Source organism: Lissotriton vulgaris, chromosome 8, assembly GCF_964263255.1.
Source record: "Lissotriton vulgaris chromosome 8, aLisVul1.2, whole genome shotgun sequence".
Lineage (NCBI taxonomy): Eukaryota > Metazoa > Chordata > Amphibia > Caudata > Salamandridae > Lissotriton > Lissotriton vulgaris.
Genome location: NC_141696.1, coordinates 1,309,066,656 through 1,309,093,591, shown reverse-complemented (window position 1 = coordinate 1,309,093,591; position 26,936 = coordinate 1,309,066,656). Strand labels below are relative to the sequence as shown.

General features: G+C 44.5%; 1 protein-coding gene across 1 annotated transcript in view; it reads right to left on the bottom strand.

Moving 5' to 3' along the window:
• Nucleotides 1–26,936, bottom strand: part of CWF19L2 (CWF19 like cell cycle control factor 2) — a 1,214,198-nt gene that overhangs the window by 813,931 nt on the left and 373,331 nt on the right. The window contains exon 8 of the mRNA XM_086935247.1: nt 2,773–3,518. Within this exon, the coding sequence (XP_086791373.1) occupies nt 2,773–3,518 (746 nt within the window). The remainder of the gene's footprint in view (nt 1–2,772; nt 3,519–26,936) is intronic.

Below are 26,936 nucleotides of genomic sequence, written 5' to 3'. Positions count from 1 at the left end.
GAAATGAAAAGGGTACCTTTGAATTTGGTGAACACTTGAATCTGAATAGGTACAAAAGAGAAAGTTTTACAGAGATTCTGGGAGACATCTTTGGTGCTGTTATTCCTATGGTGGGGATTACTATGAATTCAATTAAAATTAGAAAAGTTTCCACAATTGTAGATAGGTTGTCAACTGATACTGCAAGTGGTTTTCAATTGATTAGCACAGAACTTGTTGCTACCAGAAGTCTGGTTATGCAGAATTGTCTTGCTTTAGACATTCTGCTTGCAAAAGAGGGTGGAGTCTGTGGGGTCTTGCATGTCCGACATTGCTGTACTTATATACCTGACAAAAGTCGGGATATAGAGTTACTTGTTAAAAATATAACACATTTTCATGAAGAAATAGAACCTATGGAGGAAGAGACATTTACAGAAGAAATTGGGAAGAGAATGGAGGTTATTAAAGACTGGTTTTCTGAACTTGGCAATTCAATCATAGGCAAAGTGCTCTATCCAGTAATTGTCATTATTATAGTGATAATGCTGCTAAAAATTAGTTGTTTGTTCCACAAGAGGAGGAAGCATCAGAAAGAAAAGAGAAGGATTTATTAACTTAGAAAGGAACAAGAAAAGGAATATGAGTTAGAAGAAATGCGAAGGGTTCAGTTTGAAAGAGATGATCAGACAGCCGAAACAGGGGTTTAGGGAAACTAATTCAATGTGTGTTTTCTCCAAAATGGGTGAAAAAATTCTAAAATCTTTGGTTGTTGTTTGGTGATTTTAAAATCACCAGATGAGGGAGTTGATGAAGCGGGCTTCAGAAAATATTGTATTCTGACTCGTGGATTTAATTCCCCATAACATGAACTTCTCAATTAATGAATTTTTGCATGATTTGTTTAATTAACACAACCTAGATTAAGTTTGCACCACACATATACACGCGGGAAACTAATAAAATGTGCTCTTGTTGCATTTGCAAGTCTGTTTTGTAACACATGATTAATATTATTTTGTTTGTTATGTCTGTCCTATTGTCTTTGTCACTATTAATATGCGGCTGATCATTCATGGCATGTGCTTTTTATATGTGCTTACATGTATGTCCTATGTTGTGTTTGTCTGTCTGTGTATCATTTAATCATCTTTTTACTCTTTCAGAAACATAAAGCTGGATTACATGAAGAATGGTAGATATTTTATGTGCTGCTTATTTGTTTGCTTTTGATAAATGTCTTTTATTAGTGGGTTAATTAATAATTAGCAAGGGATTGGGTGGTACAGAAGGGTTTGCTTTACCTGAATTAATCACTCTTTTTGTGTTTGTTTAAATATTAGCTCAAGAGTGGTTTGAGGCCTAGCTTCTGTTTCTGAAGAAAAAGTTGGTCGGCCTGAACTGAGCAGAGTTGGAGCCAAGTGTACACGTCTTGGAAATCTTCCATGCAGAGTTTTGTTTTCTTGAAAGGACTGTGGCTCTGACATTTGAAAAAAAACTGTGGCTCTGACAATGGAGCTTGTTTTCACGGACTGCTCTGGATGTTCTTTTCTCAAGGCCGAGGAAATGGAAGGGATGATTTCTGCCGAGCTTGGGTGGAAGTTAGAGATTTAACTTTTTAAACTGTTTCCAAAGACGCTCAGAAGCTGATGTCACTCTATGTCAATGAACAATGGCATGGTGACGCTCATTCCCTGGACGTGGTAGTTGAGGTGGTCTGACAGCCATCAACCAATCACAGTGCTGAACTTTTGTAAAATTATTACATTTAGTTAAATTTGAGAGCAAAAATGATATAAAATTGGCTCTCTTGAAGGGTTTAAGGGCGGTCGGTTCCTGAGGGCGAAGTGCTGTCCGATTTCCTTTGGATTGTAAGCATTCAACTGTTTATTACTTGTTTCCCTTTCAGGTCAGAAAGCTAACTTAGAGAATATGATTTATGTTTTTCTTAGTTCATTATTTTGAACAATGCTGAATTGACAGTTAACTTTGTGCCAATGTTTAATGCATTTAACTGAATTAATAAAACTAAATGTTTGATTTTAATAAAGAGAGTTAATAAAGATTATTCAATTATGAATTTTAAAATAAACTTTTAAAATGACAAGCTGGTTTTGTTTATTGTAGATAGTTTATAGCTCAAAAACAAATACATATTAGATCCATTCACCTCATGATTCAGCTGCTCTAATGTTTCTTATGGGCCTGGTATTGATTGGTAAGTGTGATAGTGGATTGTGACATCATTTATAAAGTATTTTAGTTGCAGCGCTGGATCACGATGCATGCATGCGCATCGAAGGCCATATTTGAAATTAGTTTTGTTTGAGCCCATTTCAAGGTTGTCAGCCACACGTGCAATCAACAAAAAGCACTGAAAAAACCAATAGCTCAGCTAAGCCAAGACCTACTGACTTTGCCAATGCTTATATTACAGACATAAAGTGTGCATACGCAGGCTTGTGTCCTTCTGATTTCAATTCTGTATGTTTTAAAAAAACTATTTTATTCTGGGATAATGTTCATTTTGTTTCTGTTGCTGTCATGCAGGATAAGATCATTATTTGTTGGTGAATAATGCTTTTTTTTCTTAAAAACCTATCTGCACTGTGCAAACTATTGAAATCTTGCAAGTTGGACAGCACTGCTGCATAACTTGTGTGTCAGGTTTGACAATCACGTGGTAATATAAGGCAAATAGTGCGTCACAATATGTGGCAGTATTATCTTGCTATTTTGTTACTACAACATGCATTCCTACAAATGGGTTTCCAATGAGTAAACGGAAAATACCTGGAGGTTGGTGAATTCCTCTCAGGTGACAGATCACGCTTCTCTGTGCTGCACAGCAAGAGCTCTCCAACTGGTTTGTGCTCTCTTTCTTTGGGTGAGTTCTCTACCCTGGTAATCTTCTTTTGTGATAGCTCGGACTTCTGATGGGATTCTTCCTTGGCTCTTGTGTCTTTTGCATGTCCACTGCCCAGTGCTGGAACATCTTCATTGTTATCCACAGGTTTTCGGAATGCCTTACTCAAAGGGCCCTGAGCAGGCAATGCAGAACTCTTCACTCTTTCAGAGTTTTTGTCTCCGCGTTTGTAGGAAAATTCATCCTCGTCAGATGGCTTTAGAAACTTACATTTCTGACTTCTCACATTAGAGATCCCTTCTTGTCTGTTCTTTGGATCAAGATCCCCTTTTGTAGTCCTGAACTCATAATTCTTGTGTTCTGAACCCGAACTGGACTTCGTAGCGTCTCTCTCATCATACCTTGACCTGTGCTCAAAATGTTTTTTGTACTCCTTCCCCTGAGAAGACTCACTATACCTATTCTTGGGACTTCCATTTGACGGAATCTTACATCGATCTTCGGTCTCTCTTTGGGTTTTGTCCACGTTTCCACCTCGTTTTCCTGCTTCGCTGGAGCCGGGGTCTGAATATTTACCTTTTCTCCAGCCTGACCTTCTGTCATCTCTGTACCCGTAGCGCTGAGAGGCCTGCTTTTCAGCTTCTGTCATTTTAGCTTGGAATGTCTCCACAGACTAGAAATAAAAATATAAAAAATGATTATATTGCTCATTTTGTCAATGTAACATAATTAATTCAATAATGTGGAACTACTGGACAATAATTAACTTTAGCATTAATAAACACGCAGTGCATTGTCAAGAGGGGGGAACTTACTTTCTCCTCCTTCCCGAATAGAAGCTCCACGATCGACACGCTTCACTGTAAGCATTTCTTATACTGACGGAATTACTCTACAGTTACATTTTGCACTGTAAGCGTCTGCTTTAAAATATGTTATACTGCGTCTCATGTATTCTCCTTTAATCCTTTAATGATGCTTAGGCTCTAGAATGCTAGGTCTCTTAGCAACTGTGTTGAGTCAAGACATTCCTGTTGAAGCTGTTGGTAGAGCTGGTGCGCCTGGCTCAGCTATCCATGAAGTCAATAAATAACCAGACAAGTTCTTCCCTTGTCAGCCTGGTTACTACAAAATCTTTAAAATTGAGATGAAAGACCACAGTATTACTACCTGCCGAACCACTATTCCTTGCACGTGGAGGCGCCTTTCATCACCAGCATCTGTGAGAGGGGGAATGCAACCCCCAAGTGCATATGGCGTCTATCTATGGTTACCTTCCAGGAGTGTATGCACCAAACTGCTGGTTGGCTTAGGAAAAATTCCCTACAGTTCAATGGGGGGAAAACAGAGGTGGTGTACTGTCCAGCCACTAGAATGTCTCGTCAACTATCGGAGGAGTTGAAACTCACCCACGAGGACGAACCCCTTATCCCGGCTAAAGTGGTGCGCAACCTAGGGGTCATGGTGGATGAAAATCTCCAAATGGATTTACAAGCTAACAAAACTGCCAGTGTCTGCCTCTCTTTGCTACGCATACTACTGAAGGTTCTTCCACTACTTCCAAAAGACACTCGATCTCTGGCAGTGAGAAGAGTAATTCTGAGTAGGCTGGACTATTGCAGCGCCACAATATATTGTGCAGGGATTTCAGAGAGTCCAGGCTACAGCAGCAAAGTTAGTGCTAGATAGACAGCGTAGATCCTTCACGACACTGGCCTTGAGAGATCTCCATTGGCTACCTATGAAGGAGAGAATTTGCTTTAAATCTCTCTGTTTTGTATACAGGGCATTACATGGCCAGGGCCTTGTCTCCCTGCAGGGGATGTTTACTTGGTACATGTGAGGGAGATGGGGTGCGCATTCACCCCAGCGAGGAAAAAGCCCCACAACGTACAGAATGGATTATTTACCGTAACAAAGACTATGAAACCCCAGGGCTGGCACAGCTAATAGCCGAATCTTCCCTCCCACAGAACGTCGGAAGTAACCCGGACGTAGTCTGGCAGCGGGAAGGCGGGATCGGAGAATTCCTCGACCAATCTGGAGCCGCGGTCGAAGGTTGAGGGAGGCAGAAAAGGGAAGACTCCGGAACAGCAGGCGTACCATCAGAAGGAGAGAATCCGGAAGAAAAGTGCTGAAGGACCCAGGAGCTGGAGAGGAGCAACGTGGACGTCGGAGCGGGAGAAACCGAAGAGGAGAGCCTCGAGACATGGACGGAAGAGTGGTGGATCCCGGAGTACACAGAAGCCGCCGCAACTTAGGAGAGTTGTGGCTCATAGCAGTACGTGAAGGCCAAGGGGACTTAGGGAGGGGTTGGGAAGGTGAACTGGGCGGCGGGAGGTGATACTAAACCAGGGGTCGGGTAGAGGTTTTTTTTAAGCCTACAAAGTGACTCGTTTGGTTTTAAACCCCCATGCAGGCTCACCCTTACGCCTACCTGCCTTGACACTTTCCCCAAGATTTCCTAATCACCCTGCCGATGCCCAAGACTAAGACTTCAATTAAACACCTGTTGTACATAGAAGTTGACTCCACAAGCAGGTAGGTGAAGTAGAAGCTTTATTGCAGCACAGGTATAGGTAGGTCAGCCCCCCGTCCAACCAGAGCTCCAACTGCCAACAGGGCGAAGGAGAACTCCAGAACCCAGAACCCAGGGAGAGATCTAGAGTGCTGGCCAAAGAAAGAAGCAAAGCACTGTACAACATATCTCCCCCCTTTGCAAGGAAAGAAAACACAGGGAAAGGAAAACACACTAATGCACATAGTCATTTAAGTACATGGGAGGGCGACGATTCTTCCTGGCTTAACCTTAACCAGGTCACCCACAGAAATGGGCATGGGAGTACTGTCATGAATTAAAGGAACATCGCTATTCGAACCTTTCAACCATGCGGGGGTCAATTTGCTTACAGGCGTGCGACCACGCATAAGTTCAAAGGGAGACTTTTCACCATTCTTATGGGGTGTGGAGCGGTAAGCCCAGACCAGTTCCTGGACACGCTCTGTTGAGAAACAGCCAGTCTCAACGAACATCTGAATTACACCCTTGACGAGGCGATTCACCCTTTCACATATGCCATTGCCCTGTGGATTGTAAAGACTGGTCTTCTGATGTCTGATACCACACTCATTAACAAATGCAGTCATCTTGAAAGACGTGAGTTGAGTCCCATTGTCTGAAATGAGAACAGAAGGGTACCCCTCGTTGATAAAAGTGTTGTACATAGAAGTTGACTCCACAAGCAGGTAGGTGAAGTAGAAGCTTTATTGCAGCACAGGTATAGGTAGGTCAGCCCCCCGTCCAACCAGAGCTCCAACTGCCAACAGGGCGAAGGAGAACTCCAGAACCCAGAACCCAGGGAGAGATCTAGAGTGCTGGCCAAAGAAAGAAGCAAAGCACTGTACAACATATCTCCCCCCTTTGCAAGGAAAGAAAACACAGGGAAAGGAAAACACACTAATGCACATAGTCATTTAAGTACATGGGAGGGCGACGAGAGCGAGAGCTCCTTAAACCAACGTCAGCCAAGGAAGAGGAGGCAGGAACGGGAACAGAAGTAGAAACAAGCGAAGCAGGAGCGGAATTAACCACAGAACCACTATGATATGTGCATAAGGATGTAGAAGCATCACCACCACCCACCTCCCCCCGTTCAATTGGCAAGGGAATGGGTAGAGAAGGACTACCAGAAGACAGTAAATAACCGTTACAACCATCACTATGAGCCGGAAGCAGATCATCAGAAGAAGAGTCTTTGCGTTTCTGGTAGAGGGCCACCCTCCGGTAATTCCAACTTTCACCATTGGCCAGGACAATGAAGTGAGGAAAAACCCTCTTGACTCTGTAGGGACCCCTAAACTTGCTGAGACCTTTAGCAAATCTTCCTGGGTTAACCTTAACCAGGTCACCCACAGAAATGGGCATGGGAGTACTGTCATGAATTAAAGGAACATCGCTATTCGAACCTTTCAACCATGCGGGGGTCAATTTGCTTACAGGCGTGCGACCACGCATAAGTTCAAAGGGAGACTTTTCACCATTCTTATGGGGTGTGGAGCGGTAAGCCCAGACCAGTTCCTGGACACGCTCTGTTGAGAAACAGCCAGTCTCAACGAACATCTGAATTACACCCTTGACGAGGCGATTCACCCTTTCACATATGCCATTGCCCTGTGGATTGTAAAGACTGGTCTTCTGATGTCTGATACCACACTCATTAACAAATGCAGTCATCTTCAAAGACGTGAGTTGAGTCCCATTGTCTGAAATGAGAACAGAAGGGTACCCCTCGTTGATAAAAGTACCCTTCAAGAACTTAATGGTGGCTTCAGTGGTGATTTCCTTTACGAATTGTACACACAGCCATTTAGAAAAACAATCGATTAAAACAATTGCAAAACGATAATCAATAGGTAGTTCATTCATAGGTCCTATGAAGTCAATACAGACACTATGCCAGGGAGTATTCTCAAAAACAATTTTTTGTGTAGACCGAGAGCCCAAGACTTTGAGGCGCTTCTCCCCTTCCCTGCAGAAACTACACTTCGTAACACAATCAACTGCATCATTGTCGATAGAGGGCCACCAAAAGTTCAGTTTGACACGGCGTTGAGTGAGACTTTGACCCAAGTGCCCCTCATGGGCCAAGTCTAAAATCCTTTTCCTTAATGAAAAGGGAGGGACAAAACGGTCACCTCGCATCAAAACATCTTTACCCTCCAAAGAAAGTTCATCTAAGATCTTCAGGAAGGGTCTGACTGAAGGACTAACAGTACTTTCCCTCCTAGTACCATTGGAAACAAGACTGATGACAGCCTTCAAGGTCAAATCTTCAGCCATGCCCTTGGACCATTCATCATGAGAAAATGAACCACCGCCCACCGACAAAACATCCTCCATCACAGCAACCGCAAGATCATCAGACGGGATCGCAGAACCAGAACAAGTGGAAGGAATAGGGAGCCTAGACAGGCAATGCGCTTGGACATTCTTCCACCCATGGACAAATTCGATCTCACACTGATAATCTTGCAAGCGAGAAGCCAGTCTCGCCAACCTTGGAGAACCTTTACCAGCCCCACCAGGAGCTAACACATTTAAAAGGGGTTTGTGGTCTGTACGTAAGACAAACTTGTAACCCCATAAGTAGGTTCGAAAGTAACTCGTTCCCCAGACTGCGGCAAGAGCCTCACGCTCTATTACCGAGTAGTTAGACTCAGAGGTGGACAGAGGCCTAGACGCGAAAGCAATGGTTTTCTCTACACTACCATGTCTTTGTAAGAGAACTGCACCAAGGCCAATGGCACTGGCGTCAACCATGAGAATGGAGGACCGAGCAGTGTCAAAAGGGGTGAGGACATTAGCAGCTTTAAGTTCTCCTTTGATTAGTCTAAAACAGGATTCATGTTCAGAGGTCCAATTAAATTTGACACCTTTTTTGAGTAAGGATCTCAGAGAAGGAGTCTTGGATGAGAAGTCTCTTACAAATTTCGAGTAAAACTCGATCAAGCCCATAAAGGACCGAAGCTGATCCTTATCGACTGGGGAGGGCGCTAACTCAATAGCTTCAAGTAAGTTTTTCTTGGGTTTGATGCCTTCTTCTGATAAACAAAATCCTAAATACTCAATTTCTCTCAATAGAAAAGCACACTTCTCTTTTCTTAGTGTCAAACCAGCCTCATCCACTCTGACTAACACATCTTGTAAGATTTTGTTGTGTTCCTGTAGAGAATTGCCATAAATCAAGATATCGTCTTGAAAGTACAGTACCTTATCAAGACCCTTAAAGACTTCAGAGACAAGTCTCTGGAATACGCTAGCAGCTGAGACTAGCCCAAAGGGTAGCCTGGTGAATTGAAATGTGCCCTCGCTGGTGATAAAGGCAGTTAAATGCTTTGAGCTTTCGTCCAAGCAAATTTGATGATAGGCGTGTTTGAGGTCTAACTTACTGAAGAACCTTGCTCCTTTAAGGGTTGATACTAATTCTCCTATGTTAGGTAGGGGGAACACATCTGCTACAACACACTTGTTAAGGGAACGAAGATCCACACAGAACCTGATCTTGTTGTCCGGTTTCTGCGAGATCACAACAGGCGAAACCCAAGGAGACGCTTCAATGGGTTCAATGATCCCCCCTTGGAGCATCTCTTCAAGGGTAGCCTTGACCTCATAATAATAATAATAATACTGAGTTTTATAGAGCGCAACAGCTACCTCCGTAGGAAGGGTCCCGGCGCTGGCATGGGCAGTGAGAGTCATAATGCAAGAGAGAAGAGATTTATTGCGTGAAAAGCCATGTTTTCAGTAGGCTTCTGAAGCAAGGTTCGGAGGGTGCTTGTTGGATTTCCTGTGGCAAGGTGTTCCAAAGCCGTGCCGTACTTACGTAAAAAGTTCTTCCACCTAAGCGCGCCTTTTTCACTCGAGGAACGTGGAGATGGACCTTATAGCTAGACCTTAGGAGTCTGGCCTGAGAATATCTAGGCAGCTGTTTTTTTAAGTAATTTGGGCAGGTCCCATGAAGGGCTCTGTAGGCCAAGGTGAGCGCCTTGAATTTTATGCGACTTGCCACAGGCAACCAGTGTAGCATGCGCAAATGGGGAGAAATGTGATGTCTAAAAGGGACCTGCCTGAGTAATCTAGCCGCTGAATTCTGCACGATTTGCATCTTTTGCAACAAAAACTTCGGAAGGCCTAAATAGAGGCCATTGGCATAGTCAAGCCTTGAAGTGATTGTGGCGTGGATAATCGTTTTGCGGCAGCTCACTGGGAGCAGTCGGAGAAATCTGCGTAGGCTCCTCAGTTTACCAATGCATCCTCCGACGACCTTCTGTATCTGGGGAGCAAAGGATAGGCCATTATCCCATGTAACCCCCAAATTCTTTGCCTTTATGCTCGGAGATGGAGCGGGACCCATCTCTTCCGGCCACCAAAACTCAGCGGGGGGGTGGTCGCTTGTGCCAAATAAGATCACCTCCGTTTTGCCTGCGTTTAATTTCAGTTTGTTGGTATTCATCCAACAGGCCACGTCGCGGAGGCAGCCCTTGCAGTTAGAAAATGCTGCCTCCGAAACCTCAGAGAATGGGAAGACCAGCTGGGTGTCATCAGCGTAGGAAATTGCAGTGACTCCCCAATTGGCAATCAGTGTGAACAGCGGGGCCAAGTAAATATTAAAAAGCAGCGGGCTCAGGGCAGAGCCCTGTGGGACACCGCAGTTCAAACTCCTGGAATCTGAGGAGAAGGTACCAAGAGCCACCTTCTGCGATCTGTTGGACAGATAGGAGTGGAGCCAGCCTAATGCCTGGGCTTGGAGGCCGATCCCAGCCAGGCGTTGTAATAGCCTGTCGTGATCCACCGTATCAAAGGCGGCCGATAGATCCAGGAGCACCAGCATTGCCAATGCTCCTGAATCCAGCGACCACCTGACTGACTCGGCCACCTCAATCAGGGCGGTCTCGGTGCTGAAACCGGCTCTAAAGCCTGATTGTGTTTCATGCAGAGCGTTGCTGTCCTCCGTGAATTTATTTAGCTGCCGCTGGATTAATTTCTCAAGCATTTTACCCGGCGCTGCCAGTAAGGAAATGGGACGAAGATTACTCAAGTCTTCTGGGGCCCCGTTTGGCTTTTTTTTCAACGGGAGTAAAGTAGCATGCTTCCAGCACTCAGGGAACACTCCAGAAGAAATGGACACATTCCATATGTGCTGGAGAGTGGGTGCCACAAAATCCGCCATCACACTCCAGAGTTTCGGTGGGCAAGGATCATCAGGAGATCCTGATTTGCAACTGTTAATTTCCTGTATAACAAGACCTCATCTCGCAAAGCAAAGGGCACCCTCCTTACCTTGTGTTGTACAGGTGAACTGCCTTCCTTGAGGACTATACGATGCGAATAGCCAATGAGTTCACCCAACTGATCTCTGAAAACATTTTTATATTTAGCTAAAATGACTTCTAAGGATGGAGTTTCAACAATAGAAATAGGATTATCGGATCTAGGATCAACCACTATGTGCAGATCATATTGATGGTGACGGCCTAAGATTGCCGGACCATCTGCAGATATGTAAATCTTACCACAAGCCAATCTTCCCTTGAAACCAATTTCAGCTTCAAAGAAACCCAGTATGTCAATTTTCTCCCCCTGGTATCCAGACGGGAAAATATCACACATCTTCAACACTCTTTCACCCCACACACTTTTCATCAAAGAATTGGGAATTATAGTCCACTTGGAACCTGTATCAACCATGAGTGTAATGACTTTTCCATCAATAACAAAATCATCCTTAAAAGGATTACCTCTCTGGTTATCACACGCGCACACAGTGTCAGTCAGAACTAAGATTTTGTTGACATCACGTCTCAAATCATCACTCTCGTTAACAACTGTAACTCTCGAATTATTCTTATTCCTACACATTTTAGCGAAGTGTCCTGTCTTACCACACTTTAGACACTCTTTGTTGTTTGCAAAACAAAATTATCCATCAGAAGGATGGGAAAAGCTACCACACCTAGAACAAATCTTTTGATTATTCTTGCTAAAGGAAGTTTGTTGTATATTCTTTTTCTGAAGGACATAGCCTTTCTTCCTAACAATTGCAATGGCAGCAGCTTCATCCTCACTATTTTCGCACTCGTTCCCATCCTCGTCGCCAAGTGTTGTACATAGAAGTTGACTCCACAAGCAGGTAGGTGAAGTAGAAGCTTTATTGCAGCACAGATATAGGTAGGTCAGCCCCCCGTCCAACCAGAGCTCCAACTGCCAACAGGGCGAAGGAGAACTCCAGAACCCAGAACCCAGGGAGAGATCTAGAGTGCTGGCCAAAGAAAGAAGCAAAGCACTGTACAACAACACCCCTTCACGTGGTGTGTTGATGTTACACTATTGTAGAGAGAGACCAGGTTTTGACTGCTGCTTTCTTTTTTTTCTCAAGCCTACTCCGGGATCCCAGCATAGCGCCGGAAACCCGTAATAGGTTTCGTGACTGCCCAGAAGAGAGTGACCAGCGAGTCCTACCATGACCCTGAGAAAGCTCATAAAGACCCCTGGCCATAGCTGATCAGCAGACTTCCTTTCCAAACAGCTGAACTATGATTTGCCCGGACTATATCTTGTCCAGCCAGTGGGTTTTTTTCTTAATAAAAACGCTCATTATTGGCCCCATACAACCTCCTCGCTTCTGCTTCCGACCATCCCTCCGACATTTGGTGTCAGAAGTGGGTTCAGAGGAAATGGAGGCCGTAGTCAAAAAGATGGCTGAGGGACAAGACCGGCTAGAGAAAATAATGGCCCATTTTTTGGAAGCTGCAGATTCAGAACGAGAAGCCCTGCATAAGACCATTACTAGTCAGGGACAGACCCAAGAAGCCACAATGGGAAAACTGGCAGAGACACTCTGACAGCCCCGGGGTTACACTGCCCCACCCTCAGTGGTAGTACAGAAGTATATTCAAGGGGAGGACCCCGATTTTTTTCTAGCCAATTTTGAGAGGATGGCTCGAGCTTCCCAATGGCCGGAAGACCGATGGGGACCCCTTCTGAGTGGAGACCTACAAGCAGCTTATCAAGCCGCAAACCCTTTGGGAACCACCCCATACCCTGATATCAAGCGATGCGTCCTGGAAAGAATGGCATAGATGAAGAGACAAACAGAATGCGTCTCCATCACATTATGGAAGGCCCTCAGGAAAACCCTCCGGCCCTTAGTTGCCTTCAAAGAAGCCATCCTAGAGAAAATATACCTTGAGCAATTCCTTACTTCTTTGCATCCACCGATACAAAGATGGGTGCTTAAACATACAGATTTGTCCCTAGACAAAACCGTTGAGGTCGCAGTAGCCTACTTTAGGGCACAAGAGTTACAGAAAGGAAATGATGAGGGCTCTTGGAAGCAGCCCAGCCATTCATCTGTTACGCCAACCCGTTCATCCATATATCTCAAGAAAACAGAAACTGTAGCTATGATATCGAACCCCTTACCCGCCATACCAAGACCCGTCGTACCCTTGGGACCTCAATGTTTCCATTGTGGCGCATTTGGACATATGTTATAGAAAACAAAGGTTCCTAGCTCATTCAAAGTCATCACAATACAGTATAGGACACAATGGAATACTATACGTTATGGTTTCCTTGCCCAGCCGGGCAAGGAGTTTATTTCCAAGAAACAATGTCAAATATACATTACAAAAAATAGCGTGACACAAGCCTGTGCCGTACCAAAAGGAGAAGAAAGAATGAGAGTAGAGTGAAAGGGGTGTTTTTCAGGCAAAAGAAAGGAGCAAAGCAGGGTACTGTAAGTAAATTAAAGAGTAATGACAGTATCGCCTGGAGTAGAGCATACACAATCTTATTAACAATATCGTGAATGTATCCCCACTCATGGGTGTCGACGTTTCGATCCCTATTGCTCAATTAAATAAATGGGATCATCATCAGGACTTAGAATTAAATATGCCCAAGTATTCAGAATCGGGTCCCCCTAGCAATAGAGAATTATAACGCTTGGCACGCCCGCCAAAAATCACTGAGCCACAAGCACCTTTCACCAACACTCTCATTATGAGCCATAGTCATTGCTACTGCACAGTCAAAATCCCAAGTCACCACCACGCTCTGCTATGAACCAATTCAGTCACTGTCACCGCACAGTCCATATCGCAGCATACCACGCATGTCACTGCGATTGCGATTATTGTCAAAGCATTACTTCATGTATTATTACCTGGCACGATCACCCTGCACTAATCACACACTGCGATTCCGGTTGTGTTACAAAGATGACAGACATGTGTAAACTACTCCTTAGTGTTACTCTTTAAACTTTTATATTTCCTTGTTTCTCCTAACAGGCTTGTTACATTCAGGCATATTTAATTCTAAGTCCTGATGATGATCCCATTTATTTCTATAACGGAGTTATACCCATGGTCCTTAGCTATCCTCTGGGTTCCCCTTGTTTCTAAAAAAGCATTTGGACATATAGCACGAGTGCGTCCACAAAAAGAAGGACCTATGGAGGTTGGATAAACAAGGGTTCTGTATACCGGTCCGGACAGCGAATCACGAGTGTTCCACCGACAATTAGCGGTAAACGGGGAACCCCGGGAAGCATTGGTGGATACCGGAAGTAAACAGACCCTTATGAGGCCCCAAGTCGTCCCTGGGGGAACCCCCATTACCATGGGTATGGTGAATATACAATGTATTCATGGCGACAGTAAAGTATATCCCATGACTGAGGTTAATATACAGCACCAGCCAGCCCAAAGTCCAATAAAAATGAGAGTTGGTCTTATTCCCCATCTACCGGAACCCTTGATCCTCGATACTGACTATCCTCACATCAACAGCCTATTGGTAGAACCCGAACTAGAGAATAAATAGTGGAGAGAAGAGGCCCCTTCTTTTCAGAACCCCATCCTGAGTGGGAACCAGGAAAAGACAGAGAAAGTAAACAACGAACACGAAGAGAAAAAAAACCATGGAAGGGCTGTTCTTATGACCAACCCAGACCCATCTATATGGGAACACGACCGGAACTTTCGCTTCGCCCAAAGGGAGGATAGCACCCTACAAGAAGCATGGAAACATGCCCACGAACAGGAAGACCCCCTCCAAGTGGGTCCCCAATTTTTCAAGCATAAAGGGTTGTTATACCGAAAACGTGCGAAAACACTTCCTTCCCAACTTCTAATTCCGGTACCCTTTCGGGAAAAAGTTTTATACCTTGCCCATAGCCTCTTACTAGAGGGTCATATTGGTGGGGAGAAAACCAAGAAAACCATACTGGAGAGGTTTTACTGGCCAGGTATCGATCATCAGGTACGACGGTACTGTAGAGAGTGTGCCGTGTGCCAAACGACCAGTCACTCTATTCCACCCCGGGTACCATTAAGACCCCATACCCATAATTGATATTCAGTTTTCAAGGATGGGCACAGATATCATAGGTCCCCTTCTACCCTCTCGCTGTGGGTGTCGCTATGTACTCATGGTGGTGGATTATGCTACAAAATTTCCAGAGGCTGTGGCTTTGCGACAACCTAATACTACTCAGGTCGTCAAAGCCATGATCAATATCTTTGGATTTCCAAGAGAAATATTGACAGATCAAGGCATTCCCTCTACCTCGAGGCTCATGAAAGAAGTGTGTTAACAGTTACACATCAAAAAGATACGTACCGCCGCCTATCATCCTCAAACAGATGGGCTGGTGGAACGTTACAACTCCACTCTGAAAACCACCTTAAGGAAGTTGTTAAACCTTGAGGCTCGCAAATGGGAGGCTATGCTTCCTCTAGCTCTTTTTGCTATTAGGTGTAGCCAACAGAAGAGTTTGGGATATTCTCCTTTTGAATGGAAGACCACCACATACCCTTCTGGATATGGCCAGGGAGGAATGAGAAGAAGAAAGGGATTCCTCCAAACCTCTAGTGGACTATGTGGTTGGTCTTCAATCCCATCTGAATCAGGTACGAGAGATTGTACGCAATAACCTAGAGCAGGCGCAAACAGCCCAAAAGAAACAGTATGAAAAAACTACTAAGGAGAGGACCTTAGACATAGGCGATCAGGTCCTGTTATTACGTCCTTCTTCTGAGCATAAACTGCTCAGTCAGTGGCAAGGTCCCTATAAGGTTGTAGATAAGATCACACCTGTTACCTACAAGTTAGAAATGGATCCCCAGGGCAACACGACTCAGGTCTTTCAAATAAATGTATTAAAGAAGTGGGAAGGAGCCACCCCTGTATTGTTGGCCCAACAACCTAAACCCTTGACAGAACAGAGCATAAACTCAGACCTAGAGGAAAGGCTAAAACAAGAGAGGAGGGAAACCTTAGTGCCACTACAAGAAGTGTTTTCCCTGACCCCTGGTAAAACCACCTTAGAGGAACATGAGATCCAGACACCTCCCGGGAAAACGGTATGGTTGAAACCTACCGTATACCAGAAGCCAGGAGAGAGGCCATTGACCAGGAAATCCATCAAATGTTACAGATGGGCATCATAGAACCCTCCAAAAGGGAATGGTGTTCACCTGTGGTACTAGTGCCCAAACCAGATGGGTCTATACGTTTCTGTATCGACTTTAGGGAGGTAAATAAGATATCCCAGTTTGATGCTTATCACCTACCTAGAGTTGATGAAATGGTGGAAAAGCTAGGAAAAGCCCAATACCTCAGTACCCTTGATCTATGTAAAGGGTACTGGCAAGTACCGTTGAAGTGTCAGGATAGGGGAAAAAATGATTTTTGCACTCCCCAAGGGTTGTACCATTTTAAGGTACTCCCTTTTGGATTACATGGCGCCCCCGCAACGTTCCAGCGGCTGATGAATAAAATCCTACAACCCCACCAGAATTATGGTGCTGCTCACTTAGATGACATCATCATTTACAGCAATACCTGGGAAGAACACCTTCACCATCTAACCCAGGCCATTCAATCCTTAAGGGATGCAGAGTTAACCATTAACCCAGCAAAAAGTCACTAGGCTGCTAAATTAGTCAAATACTTAGGGTTCCTCTTAGGAGGAGGCTGCATGAGACCCCAGAAAGAAAAAGTCACAGCAATAGCTCAATTTCCTTTCCCCAAAAACAAGAGAGACCTCAGGGCCTTTTTAGGCCTACTTGGTTACTATAGACAGTTCATCCCTTGGTTTTCTGACATAGCCACTCCTTTAACTAATCTATTACAAAAAACTAGTCTAACCGAGAAGTGTCTGAGAAAGCCTTCCCCTTTAGAGTTAGATGCATTCCAACAACTGAAAAACATCATCACTTCTAAACCTTTCCTTATCAATCCCAACTGCGAGAAACCATTTATACTACAAACAAATGCCTCTACCCAAGGTTTAGGCGCAGTATTGTCCCAAGAAGATGAGACAAGACAGGAACACCCAATTCTTTTTTATTAGCCGCAAGCTCTTTCCAAGAGAAACACGATATGCAATTACCAAAAAAGAGGCCTTAGCCATTAAGTGGGCTGTAGAAGCCCTCCAATACTACCTAGATGGGGGGGAATTTCTATTGTATACCGACCATGCTCCCCTTGAATGGCTGTCTCGGAATAAAGGACAAAATCAAAGAATCCCGAGATGGTTTCTTGCCCTTCAACCGTTCAGATATACAGTCTATCACAGAAAAGGGAAAGAACATGCAAATGCTGATTTTTTCTTTAGGTATCTTTCTAAGCCTTTTCTTGTGAACAAGAAAGTTAGGGAAGGGGAATGTGAGGGAGATGGGGTGCGCATTCCCCCCAGCGAGGATAAAGTCCCACAACCTACAGAATGGATTCTTTACAAAGACTATGAAACCCCAGGGCTGGCACAGCTAATAGCCGACTCTTCCCTCACACAGAACGCCAGTTAACCCGGACGTAGTCTGGCAGTGGGAAGGTGGGATCTGGAGCCGAAGTCGAAGGTCAAGGGAGGCAGAAAAGGGAAGGCTCCGGAACAGCAGGCGCGCCATCGGAAGGAGAGAAGCCGGAAGAAAAGTGCCGAAGGACCCAGGAGCTAGAGATGAGTAACGTGGACGCCGGAGCGGGAGAAACCGAAGAGGAGAGCCCCGAGACGTGGATGGACGAGTGGTGGATCCCGGAGGACGCACAAGCTGCCACAACTCACTGGGCGGCGGTAGGCGATACTAAACCAGGTTTCGGGTAGAGTTTTTTTTTAAAGCCTACAAAGGGACTCGTTTGGTTTTAAACCCCTTTGCACGCTCACCCTTACGCCTACCTGCTTTGACACTTTCCCCGAGATTTCCTAATCACCCTGCCGATGCCCAAGACTAAGACCGCAATTAAACACCCCTTCACGTGGTTTGGTGTGGTAGAGAAAGACCCGGTTTTGACCGCTGCTTTCTTTTGATTCTCGAGCCTACTCCGGAATCCCAGCATAGCGGCGGAAACCCGTAATAGGTTTCGTGACTGCCCAGGAAGAAGGAGGAACCCCGTAATAGGTTTTGTGACTGCCCAGAAGAGAGTAACCAGCAAGTCCTACCAAGACACTGAGAAAGCTCATATAGATCCCTGACCATAAGAAATCAGCAGACGGCCTTTCTAAACAGCTGAACTTTGATTACCCCAGACTATATCTTGTTCAGCCAGTGTTTTTTTTTTCTTAATAAAATCTCTCATTATTGACCCCATACGGCCTCCTCTCTTCTCCTTCCGACCATCCCTCAGACAGTACAATCCTGGGAGGCAGCTCGACTCTTCGAATGTTAATCTGATTACAACCACCAGATTTAAAAGATCCCGGAAGGGGGCAGAGCCTTTGGAGTGACTGCCTCGCGCATTTGGAATGAGTTGCCCCTGAACCTTAGACAGGCCAGCTCGTTGAACGGCTTTAGGAAGAGCCTGAAATCTTGGCTTTTTCCAAGGAATGATCTTTAGTTCTTCTCATTGACTTTATGGTGTCCATTCATTAATCCAAGCGCCAGGATACCCGTAGGGTGGCAGTTTTGCGCAGTATAAGTTATAATTTCATTTAATTCCTTTCATTTCATCAACTCTGCTGCGTCCGCGGCGCCCATGCCAAGGGCAGGCCCATCTTGCGCCCGTCCTCGCCCGGAGGAGGCTGGAATGGGCCACCACCCTGATGTCTGCTATACTTTACAGTTAGGGTGACCAACTGGCATGGGTGCAAGTTCAGGACGGTGAGTGTAAAAATTCAGGACAAAGTGTAAACATTCAGGGCAATAATTCACGACAGAAGGTCAAAATTGAGGTCAAAACTTTGGGACAAAAGGTAAGTATTACAGACCTATCCGAGGAAGCCATGCGATAGTATATAAGTAAGTAAATAGACAACCACTTAAGTGCATAGATATAATTTTATATTTGTTTGAGACAAACGTGCACTTCATGGTTTTTTGGTATGCGCTTTGCTTTGAGCAACTGTGCAGGTCTTTTTGTGGTATTTCATATGATAATAATCTATTATAAGGTTACTGCAATGGTTTGTCCTGTCCGATATTTTGCTTACAATTCATGGTCCTGACAGGGCATGTTTGGTGAGAAGTGGTCAGGAATATCTGCTTGAATAGACTTTGTTAAAAGCATCTTCTATCTGAGTGCCATCGTGAGACAAAGTGGCACGCATAGGTGAACTATAAGGAGGATTGCTGTGATGAACCCACTATAGGGAACGCATTATGGGTGTTCCAGCAAGTGGAACTTAAAATATGGAATCAGACTTTGTATATGGGGGCTTTGCAGAGAGTTATACTGGCTGATGGAAGTCACTTAGGGGCTTTTCCCTGCAGCTTTCTTAAAGAAGGCACTGTTGATACACTATTACATAGTCTATGTTTCACGCCTTACCTATTGCTAAAACACAATATACATCTCAAGTACAGCTCATGGCACTATGAGGCTCTCCCTAAAACCTTACACCTAAAACAAAAAATGCAAACATTTACAATTACTAATGTAACATTCAAGTAGAAGTCGAGTCACTCAAAATGTCATATGCAGGATGTATAGATCCCACACATAAGCACACAGCAAATACAGAAAAGTCAAACATAGGCAAGGGAGTAGCCAGAAAATTAAACTACCTCCCACTTTGAACTAAAGCTCACATGGCACCAACAAAGCAAAGTTGGTCAACACAGCCCTCCCTAGAAGATCTCTTTTGTCCAAGGATCTAGCCATTCATCCTTCCATCAGACTGCTGATATCCATCATTTCACATTTATATTCTGTCATCCATTCATTCTTTCATCCATCTATCCATCATTCAGTCATTCACCATTCATTCTGTTCTTCCATATGTGTGCCCATCCATTTTCAAACCTATTAAACCATTTGCAAACCTCTCCATCATCTATCCTTCCATCCATTATTTCACTCATCCATCCATCTTTTCACTCATCCATCCATCATCCATGCATGCATCCACCCTTTCACCCAATCCATCGTTTCACTCATCCTTCCAACCATTTACCCTCTCACCCATCTAGCCATACTTTCGTTTACTCATCCATCCACCCATTCACCCTCTCACTCATCCATCCATCTATCCTTTTTTTCCCGCTCTCCACTCTCCCTTTCACTCATCTATACATTCTTTCACTCATCCATCTTTACATCCTTTTCACTCATCCGGGCACCAGTTTTGCCCATCCATCCTGTCAATCATCCATCCATACTTTCACTCATCCATCCATCCTCCCTTTCTCTCTCCTTCCCCCCTTTATTTAGCCTTCCACCCACCCTTCAAGCATCCACCCATCCACCCATCAACTCGTAAATCCATCCATTTTGTCTATCTACCTTCCCTTTCAGTCACTCATCCATCCTTACATCCACCCTTTTATTCATCCATCCGCTCGCCCATCATCCACCCTTTCACTCATCCATCCACCCTTCCACCCATACATCCATCTATTTACCCTTTCTCTCATCCATCCTTCCACTCACCCATCCATCCTTTCTCCCATTATCCATCCATTCATCCTTTCACTAATGCATACAATCCAGCCATTCCACTCATCCCTTCACTTACTCACCCACATTTTCACATTAATTATTAGCTGAGCCTTTGTCTGCAGAGTTGCAGACAGAAGAGGCCCATGAAGAATCCCACCCTCGCTGTAGTTCCTAAACCAATGGGGTTTTCCGTTATGGAAGATTGGAATAACTGATTTAGTTTGGATCATTGGAATATCAATATACATCTGTTATGAGACTGACTGCATTTGGAACAACTGAGTTCAACCAGAAGATCCAACTGTATTGAGGTATGCTTGTGAGTAATTATTTCAGGGTTCAAAGGCAGACACAAATGGCAACACTCAAATATGATTTTGTACTTCAAAGTCATTTTTGCTAAGAAATAAAATGCTCTGTATGATATTACTTTGTTGGCATATATTCTTTCTTCATTGAGGAGCTCTAGTATAGGGTTCCTGTATGTGTAAGATGCCTTTGTCCTAGGACTTTGATTTTGGAGAAGCTCTAGTGAGTGTGTTGGCTGTGGGGCAGCGGAGAGCTTTTGCTCTAGATGCATCTCAGAATGCTGTTCAAAATATCTTTTTGGAACTTTGTTTACTTAATTGATATGTTTGGTTGGAATTGGACCATCTCAGCATTTGTTGCAATGCACTGGGGCGTGTTTAATGGTAGGAAGATAAATCGGACCATAAGTGGTCTGGCACTTAGATTTGATACTTTGATGTTGAGTGTAATCACTAAATCAAGCCATTGGCTGGTTTTGTATGTGGGACCACTTACTGCACATAGACAATCAGAAAACGTGGAAGTCATAAGCCATGCATGATGCACCATGCCAGGACGTGAGGTGACTTTGTCATTGTGTTGTTTCCAGGGCTTTAAGTGGGATGAAAAAACAGAGGGTGGGGGATCTCTAAGAGGCATGGACGATGTAATTAAGGGAGTGGCTTAAAGCACCTAAGCTAAAAATCTGTGCTTAGCATAGTGTGCTTCCCCACTGGTATTTTGCTGCTTCGGTCATTGCATCCAGTAACATTACACCTACAACAAGCCATGAAAACTGGCTTTGTCAATGGTTGTTAGTTGCATAAAATAAATAAGCAGCAACTATGGATTTGTGGTATGTAATAGTGAAAATGCTTCAGCTCTGAAATGATGAGACTGTGAAAGAACTATAACCTCTTCATTCTAACTTCTTTCGCTGGCTTCTATTCATGAACTGGCACATAGCAACATGGGCTTTTTTGTATAATTGTGTTGTAAATTTCTTCCATCTGACAGAATGCCCTGCCCTAGACCGAGGCAGGAGGAGGACAACCACATGCTGTACCAGCCCAGACTGGCCCCTTGCCTTTCTGTATGTGACAGTCAACAGCCAAATACAGAATAACAATGAGCGGGTGGGGCTGCTCTTGTGCTCAGAGGAGGAGTGCAAGGCGGCCCCATCAGGGAGATGAGGCTTCTCGCAGTGGAACAGTGCTCCTCCCCACAATGCCCAAAATCACGGACAAAACTTGTCCGTAGAAGGGATCGTCACGGACAACGGACGTGAGATCCAAAAAACGGACAGTTCGGGAAATTTACGGACGGTTGGTCACCCTAATTACGGTATGAACTTTCTCTCATTCGCTGAGCCTGGGTCTGTGGAGGAAGACATATCCATCAGTGATCCCCGTTTTTTTGCTGATGCAGTGAGCATACTCTAAAATGGGGGAAAGTAAGCTGTTGGAGAAGTCTATGAAGGTCTCCACATCCAAGAAAAAGCCTACTCCGACAACCAGCAGAAACGCCTTAGCAAAGATTGATAATTTGATTGAGGAGGTGGAACCGATGCTTTAATCTAAATTCCTGTCCCTAAGGACCCAGCAAATTCCTTTCAGACATTTTTACAAAAAACACAGGGCAAAGGACTAATGCATCTCGGTTGCAGCCATGTGCCCACCGACCCAACCGCCCCAGTATAAGAAATAGTTGCATTGTGGCAAACTCTTCTGACATCATTCTTGCCTCTGGCTTTTCCTTGCTTCAGCCCTCTAATTCCTAGCATTCCATGTAGCAACTGATATGCCTTTTAGGCGTTCTCGGGCCCAACAATGTTGAGTCGACCCCCGTTATGGACCCAGGGTCTATGGGAAATTGAGCTGGCTCCTTTCCAGAAGTGTTTCAATCAAGTCTTGATAAAGTCTGTTGCAGAACTGAAAACCGACGTAAACGACCTGAGAGTCCTGAAAAAATCTTTAATCTACATAGAGCTATGTAATCCCTACCCCAACTGCCACCAATGGGAGATCCAATTTTATTGGGCATGATGCATCAAGCCTCTCATTTTGTGGAAATGTTCCTGCGGCCCTATTCCGGGCCATCTAGTTCTACATCACAAACTCTTTGCCCAACTAGGCATCCCAGAGGCCAGGGCAGATGTTGGATGATTCGAATATAGTGAGCAGGCCATATAATTATTTCTCTCCAGTTCCCCTACAGCAAGTGAGATGTGCCCCAGGTCACACACGGCCGGGAGTTTCGCACATTGGACCGTGTACCAGGCCAGGGACAACTAACCTGGCATTTACTCGCACCTATGGTTCTCCAATTGCCAGCCCATTGCGTCCTCTTTTAGAGGAGAGAAAACCAGAAAGTGCTTGCCGTCCGAGGAACCCAGGCCACGGCGTTGTTAACGTTCTATCTTGATCTCCGTGGAACGATTTCCCCCTACCCTTCCTGCCTATTATCCGCTTCTAGGGGCCCCCTTCTCAGTGGGTATCATCTTCATGCACAATGTCCCAAGGTTGATAGAAGGGGCAAGGGAAGATCATGACTGATTAATAAAGCAATCCATTGGACACGCAATGTGTGCGCAATGTGTGGAAATGCCCATCTGTCATCCACCAGGACATTGTTGGAGTGAAACGTGGGCCATCCTCGGCGGGTGATCTGTACTCTGTTAAGCTCAGACTGGCTTCCCGCAGCAAAGCAGATAACCCCATTGGCCTGGAGGTGCATTTCCTAACCCCTATACCAACAAAGATTTACTTAAAGCTCAATGAGCCAAAGACTACAGCTGAGGATGTTTCAACCACATCTCCGAATAGGGATACTGAATCATTTGAGATTTGTCTGCTAACTACTCCAGAAACTTCATCCTTATCGTTCCCCACTGGAAGTCTGCAACCCGAAGTCTGGAATTCTTTATCCTGAAACACTGCTGGCCTTAACTCCAAGCTGGCTGATCCAGTCTGGTTTTTTTTAATTGACTAATTCAATTCATGTATGCTGCAAGGAACCTGGTGCACTAGCCAGTATACAGAACTGGTTGCACAACTTCCTATTGTCCAGCTATCCCAGGAAAGGGGTCTGTCAGAGGGTGGTTTAATCATTTGGGACTTGCTGGTCTGTACGATTATGAGGCTCAAACTAAATTCCATTAATATCCTGGGGTTGTCCCTTGCTAGGGGTGGGTTCCCCTACTATAATTCTAACATTTACAATAGGATAAGCAGGGCGAATAGGACATTCAGTACCCTTCTCATACTTGTGAAAGTAATTGATGCTTTAAATCTTAATGACCAGGTAGTTGTAGCTGGTGATTTTAATGTAACTTTTCAAGCCTTTTGTCCTATTTCATTTAACTTAACAGAAGAGGAAGATGTGGCCCGGGGTATTCTTATCTTAAAGACTCTTATCTTTACAACTGTGGCCCTCCCTTGTAGACATGGTGGTTGTTGAGCGTCATGATAGTGACCACAATGCCCTTAAGCTGATCCTTGCTAGGCCTGGGACTCAAGAAAATCGGTGGGTACTTCCAAGTTAATGGGACAAACGGCCCTTTCAAACAAGAGGGTCTGTCTGTAGGGATTCAAATATGCTGGCACAGATGTATGGAGAAGTTGCTGACACTCTGGAGCTAATGGCTCTTAGTGGGTCTCTAGCTCCAGACCTTGTCTCTGTGCTTAACTCCCATGGAAAACTGTTCACTTGTCTCCAGACATTATTAACAAAGGAAGGTAGCAAAGCCAGCAAATCATACTTGTCTTGCTCATAGTTTAACAGCTATTGTAGAATGGCCTGAAGCAACCTTATCCGGTCAATAAACGCAGGGAATAAAACAAAAATTTATTCGGCTAGGAAAAACTATAAAGACACATTGGCTCGGGCCAAATCCGCCTGGGAACGAAGGGCGTGGGAGGACCTAGTAGTAGCAACTAGAGCAGGAGACAAAAAATCATTCTGGGTCTTAGTGGCCCATGGTAGCCATCAGCTGTTATACATGTTGAATACAACCAGAGTCATTGGTGGATCACTGCCAGAAGGTATATGCAGCTAAGACAATTTCTAAACTTAGAGTCAAGAAAGGAGCCCCCCTCCCCTTCTTGTAAAGGAAACCTCTCTGTTGGGTTTTCAAATTAGAGACATTTTGGGGGCAATAAAGGCGATTGCACTCCACAAAGCTCCTGGCCCCAATTCTATCCCAGGCTGCCTGTTCCTGTCGGAACTCCTTGTCTGGGCCACCTACTTCTACTGCTTTTTCTTCCGTCTTGGAAGGTGGCCCGATCCCTAGATCTTGGATGACTGCTGAGATTGTGCTGATACAAAAAAAGGGCAGCAAAGACGACCCATGGAATACAGTTCAATCAGTCTTATCGGCGCCTCTCAGAAACTATTTTCCTGTCTTATCTTAGGGAAACTGATAAAGTGAGTTCAGGAGAACTCCACCGTTTCAAAAACACAGGCAGGCTTTAGGAGTAGGATTAGAACAACCGATCAAATCTTACTTTTTTGCAGTATTTACTGAAAACAGTAATGCTAGACAAGGGCCAGCTCTATGTAGCCTCTGTTGATTTAAGATCAGCATTTGGTTCGATTCCTAGGGCCAAACTGGGAAGTCTTGAAGCAGATGGGTGTCCCTGCTAATATTCTGTCCGTTTTAATAAAGCTGCATGCCTTAAACACTGCTCAAGTCAGATATGGGAGTAAAGGCAAGCTTACTAACCCTTTTAAGATTGAGATAGATGTTCGCCAAGGATGAACTTTGGCACCAACACTGTTCACACTTAACATTAATGACCTGGTAAAAGCTCTTGATTTCCCTGGCAATGATGCTCTAAAGCGGGCCCTCACAAAATCTCCACTCTACTTTTTGCACATGATGCATTTTTTATTAATATCCAAAACCCTGTGTGGTCTGCAGGCAATAGTGGATTGCTTTTTAAGCTTTTGAAATGATACGGGTCTGGAACTTAATATCAACAAAACTAAGCTCCTGGTGTTCAACACCTATAAAACAGGAAGAGCAAACATACTGGTGCAGGGGACAGTTCTGGAGCAAGAACAGGAGTTTGTGTTCTTCGGGTTATGACTTACACACAAGCTGAATTGGCCCGTGCACATTGCCATAAGCACCATGAAATTCCAGCAAAAGCTGGTGCTGTGAACAAAATGCGAAAGAAAGCACATGACTGTCCCCTTGCTCATGCAGTGGAGAATTATATCTTATAAACAAAAATGTCAGTTATGCATGGGTCAGAGCTTTGGGGCTATGTAAGGGTTGACAAACTCATTAAGGCAGAAAACAGGTGTGTCACTCATTCTCCCCCAGAGCACTCCCGCCTCCCCATCTCATAGACATTGGCATCTATCCGATCAATTTTAGCATGATGGTCAGACCTATCTTATTCAGGTACAGGCTCTGGTCCACAGACGCGTTGGAATCATACAGATCATTCATAAAGGCACCCCTAAGTTCCTCTAATTGTGAGCAAATGTATTGGTTTGTTTACATTACATTTATATTTTATCAGATTGGTATGCCCTCTCTGTAGGACTCTCCGGACGCAGCAAAGTCAGCTTCTCGCTCCCTGGTTAAAAAGCAGTTTAAGGAGTATCTATGGCTGCGTGAACTGAAGGATGGTAAGGCAGGGAGTCTGACAGATTCTTTTTAGGAGCGTAAGATTATTACTGCCTATGAGTAATTCCATGAAGTTTCCCAGGGTGCTTAGCACTGCAACTTTATTCAAAATGGAGGTACGGAGTCTTGCCTGTAAACAGCACCTGTGTAAAATGGTAGGAAAAATACTGTAGTTCTAGCAAGGGCCTCTCTTGCAACTCAACAGATGAAACTTCATTATTTTGCTTTATTTTAATTTTTTTTTGCCTATGCTCGACTACGTGAAAAATGGCTCAAACCTGTATGCAAGCTCCTGGATTTTAGTCAATACGTAGACACATTACAAGCTTTACGCTCTGACCCTAGAGAAGTGGTTGTTGTTGTGGTGGCAAAATTTGCATGCTGGTTGGCTTATTCACAATTGCATTGTCTGTTTCTGAATGAGTGTCAAAACCCTCTTAGCACTTGTTAACTGCTATGACTTCCTTACACACTGTTTTCTGCATTTGTATGTGACTATTCCTAAGTGTGGGGCAGTTGGCGGGTGTTTCAGAAGGGCTAGGCAGCCACCCCTTAGAAGCTTCTCTTGGCTGGGATACCCCTCTTGATCCGCCTTTGGTCGTTAATTGCTGAAACACTGACCCACGCCCTCATTTTGGACGAGCACTTGCACTTTCATTATTTTCATTATTTGATCATTGTCATTATAATCAGACCCCACAGGATACTGCGTCAAACATTTGCAA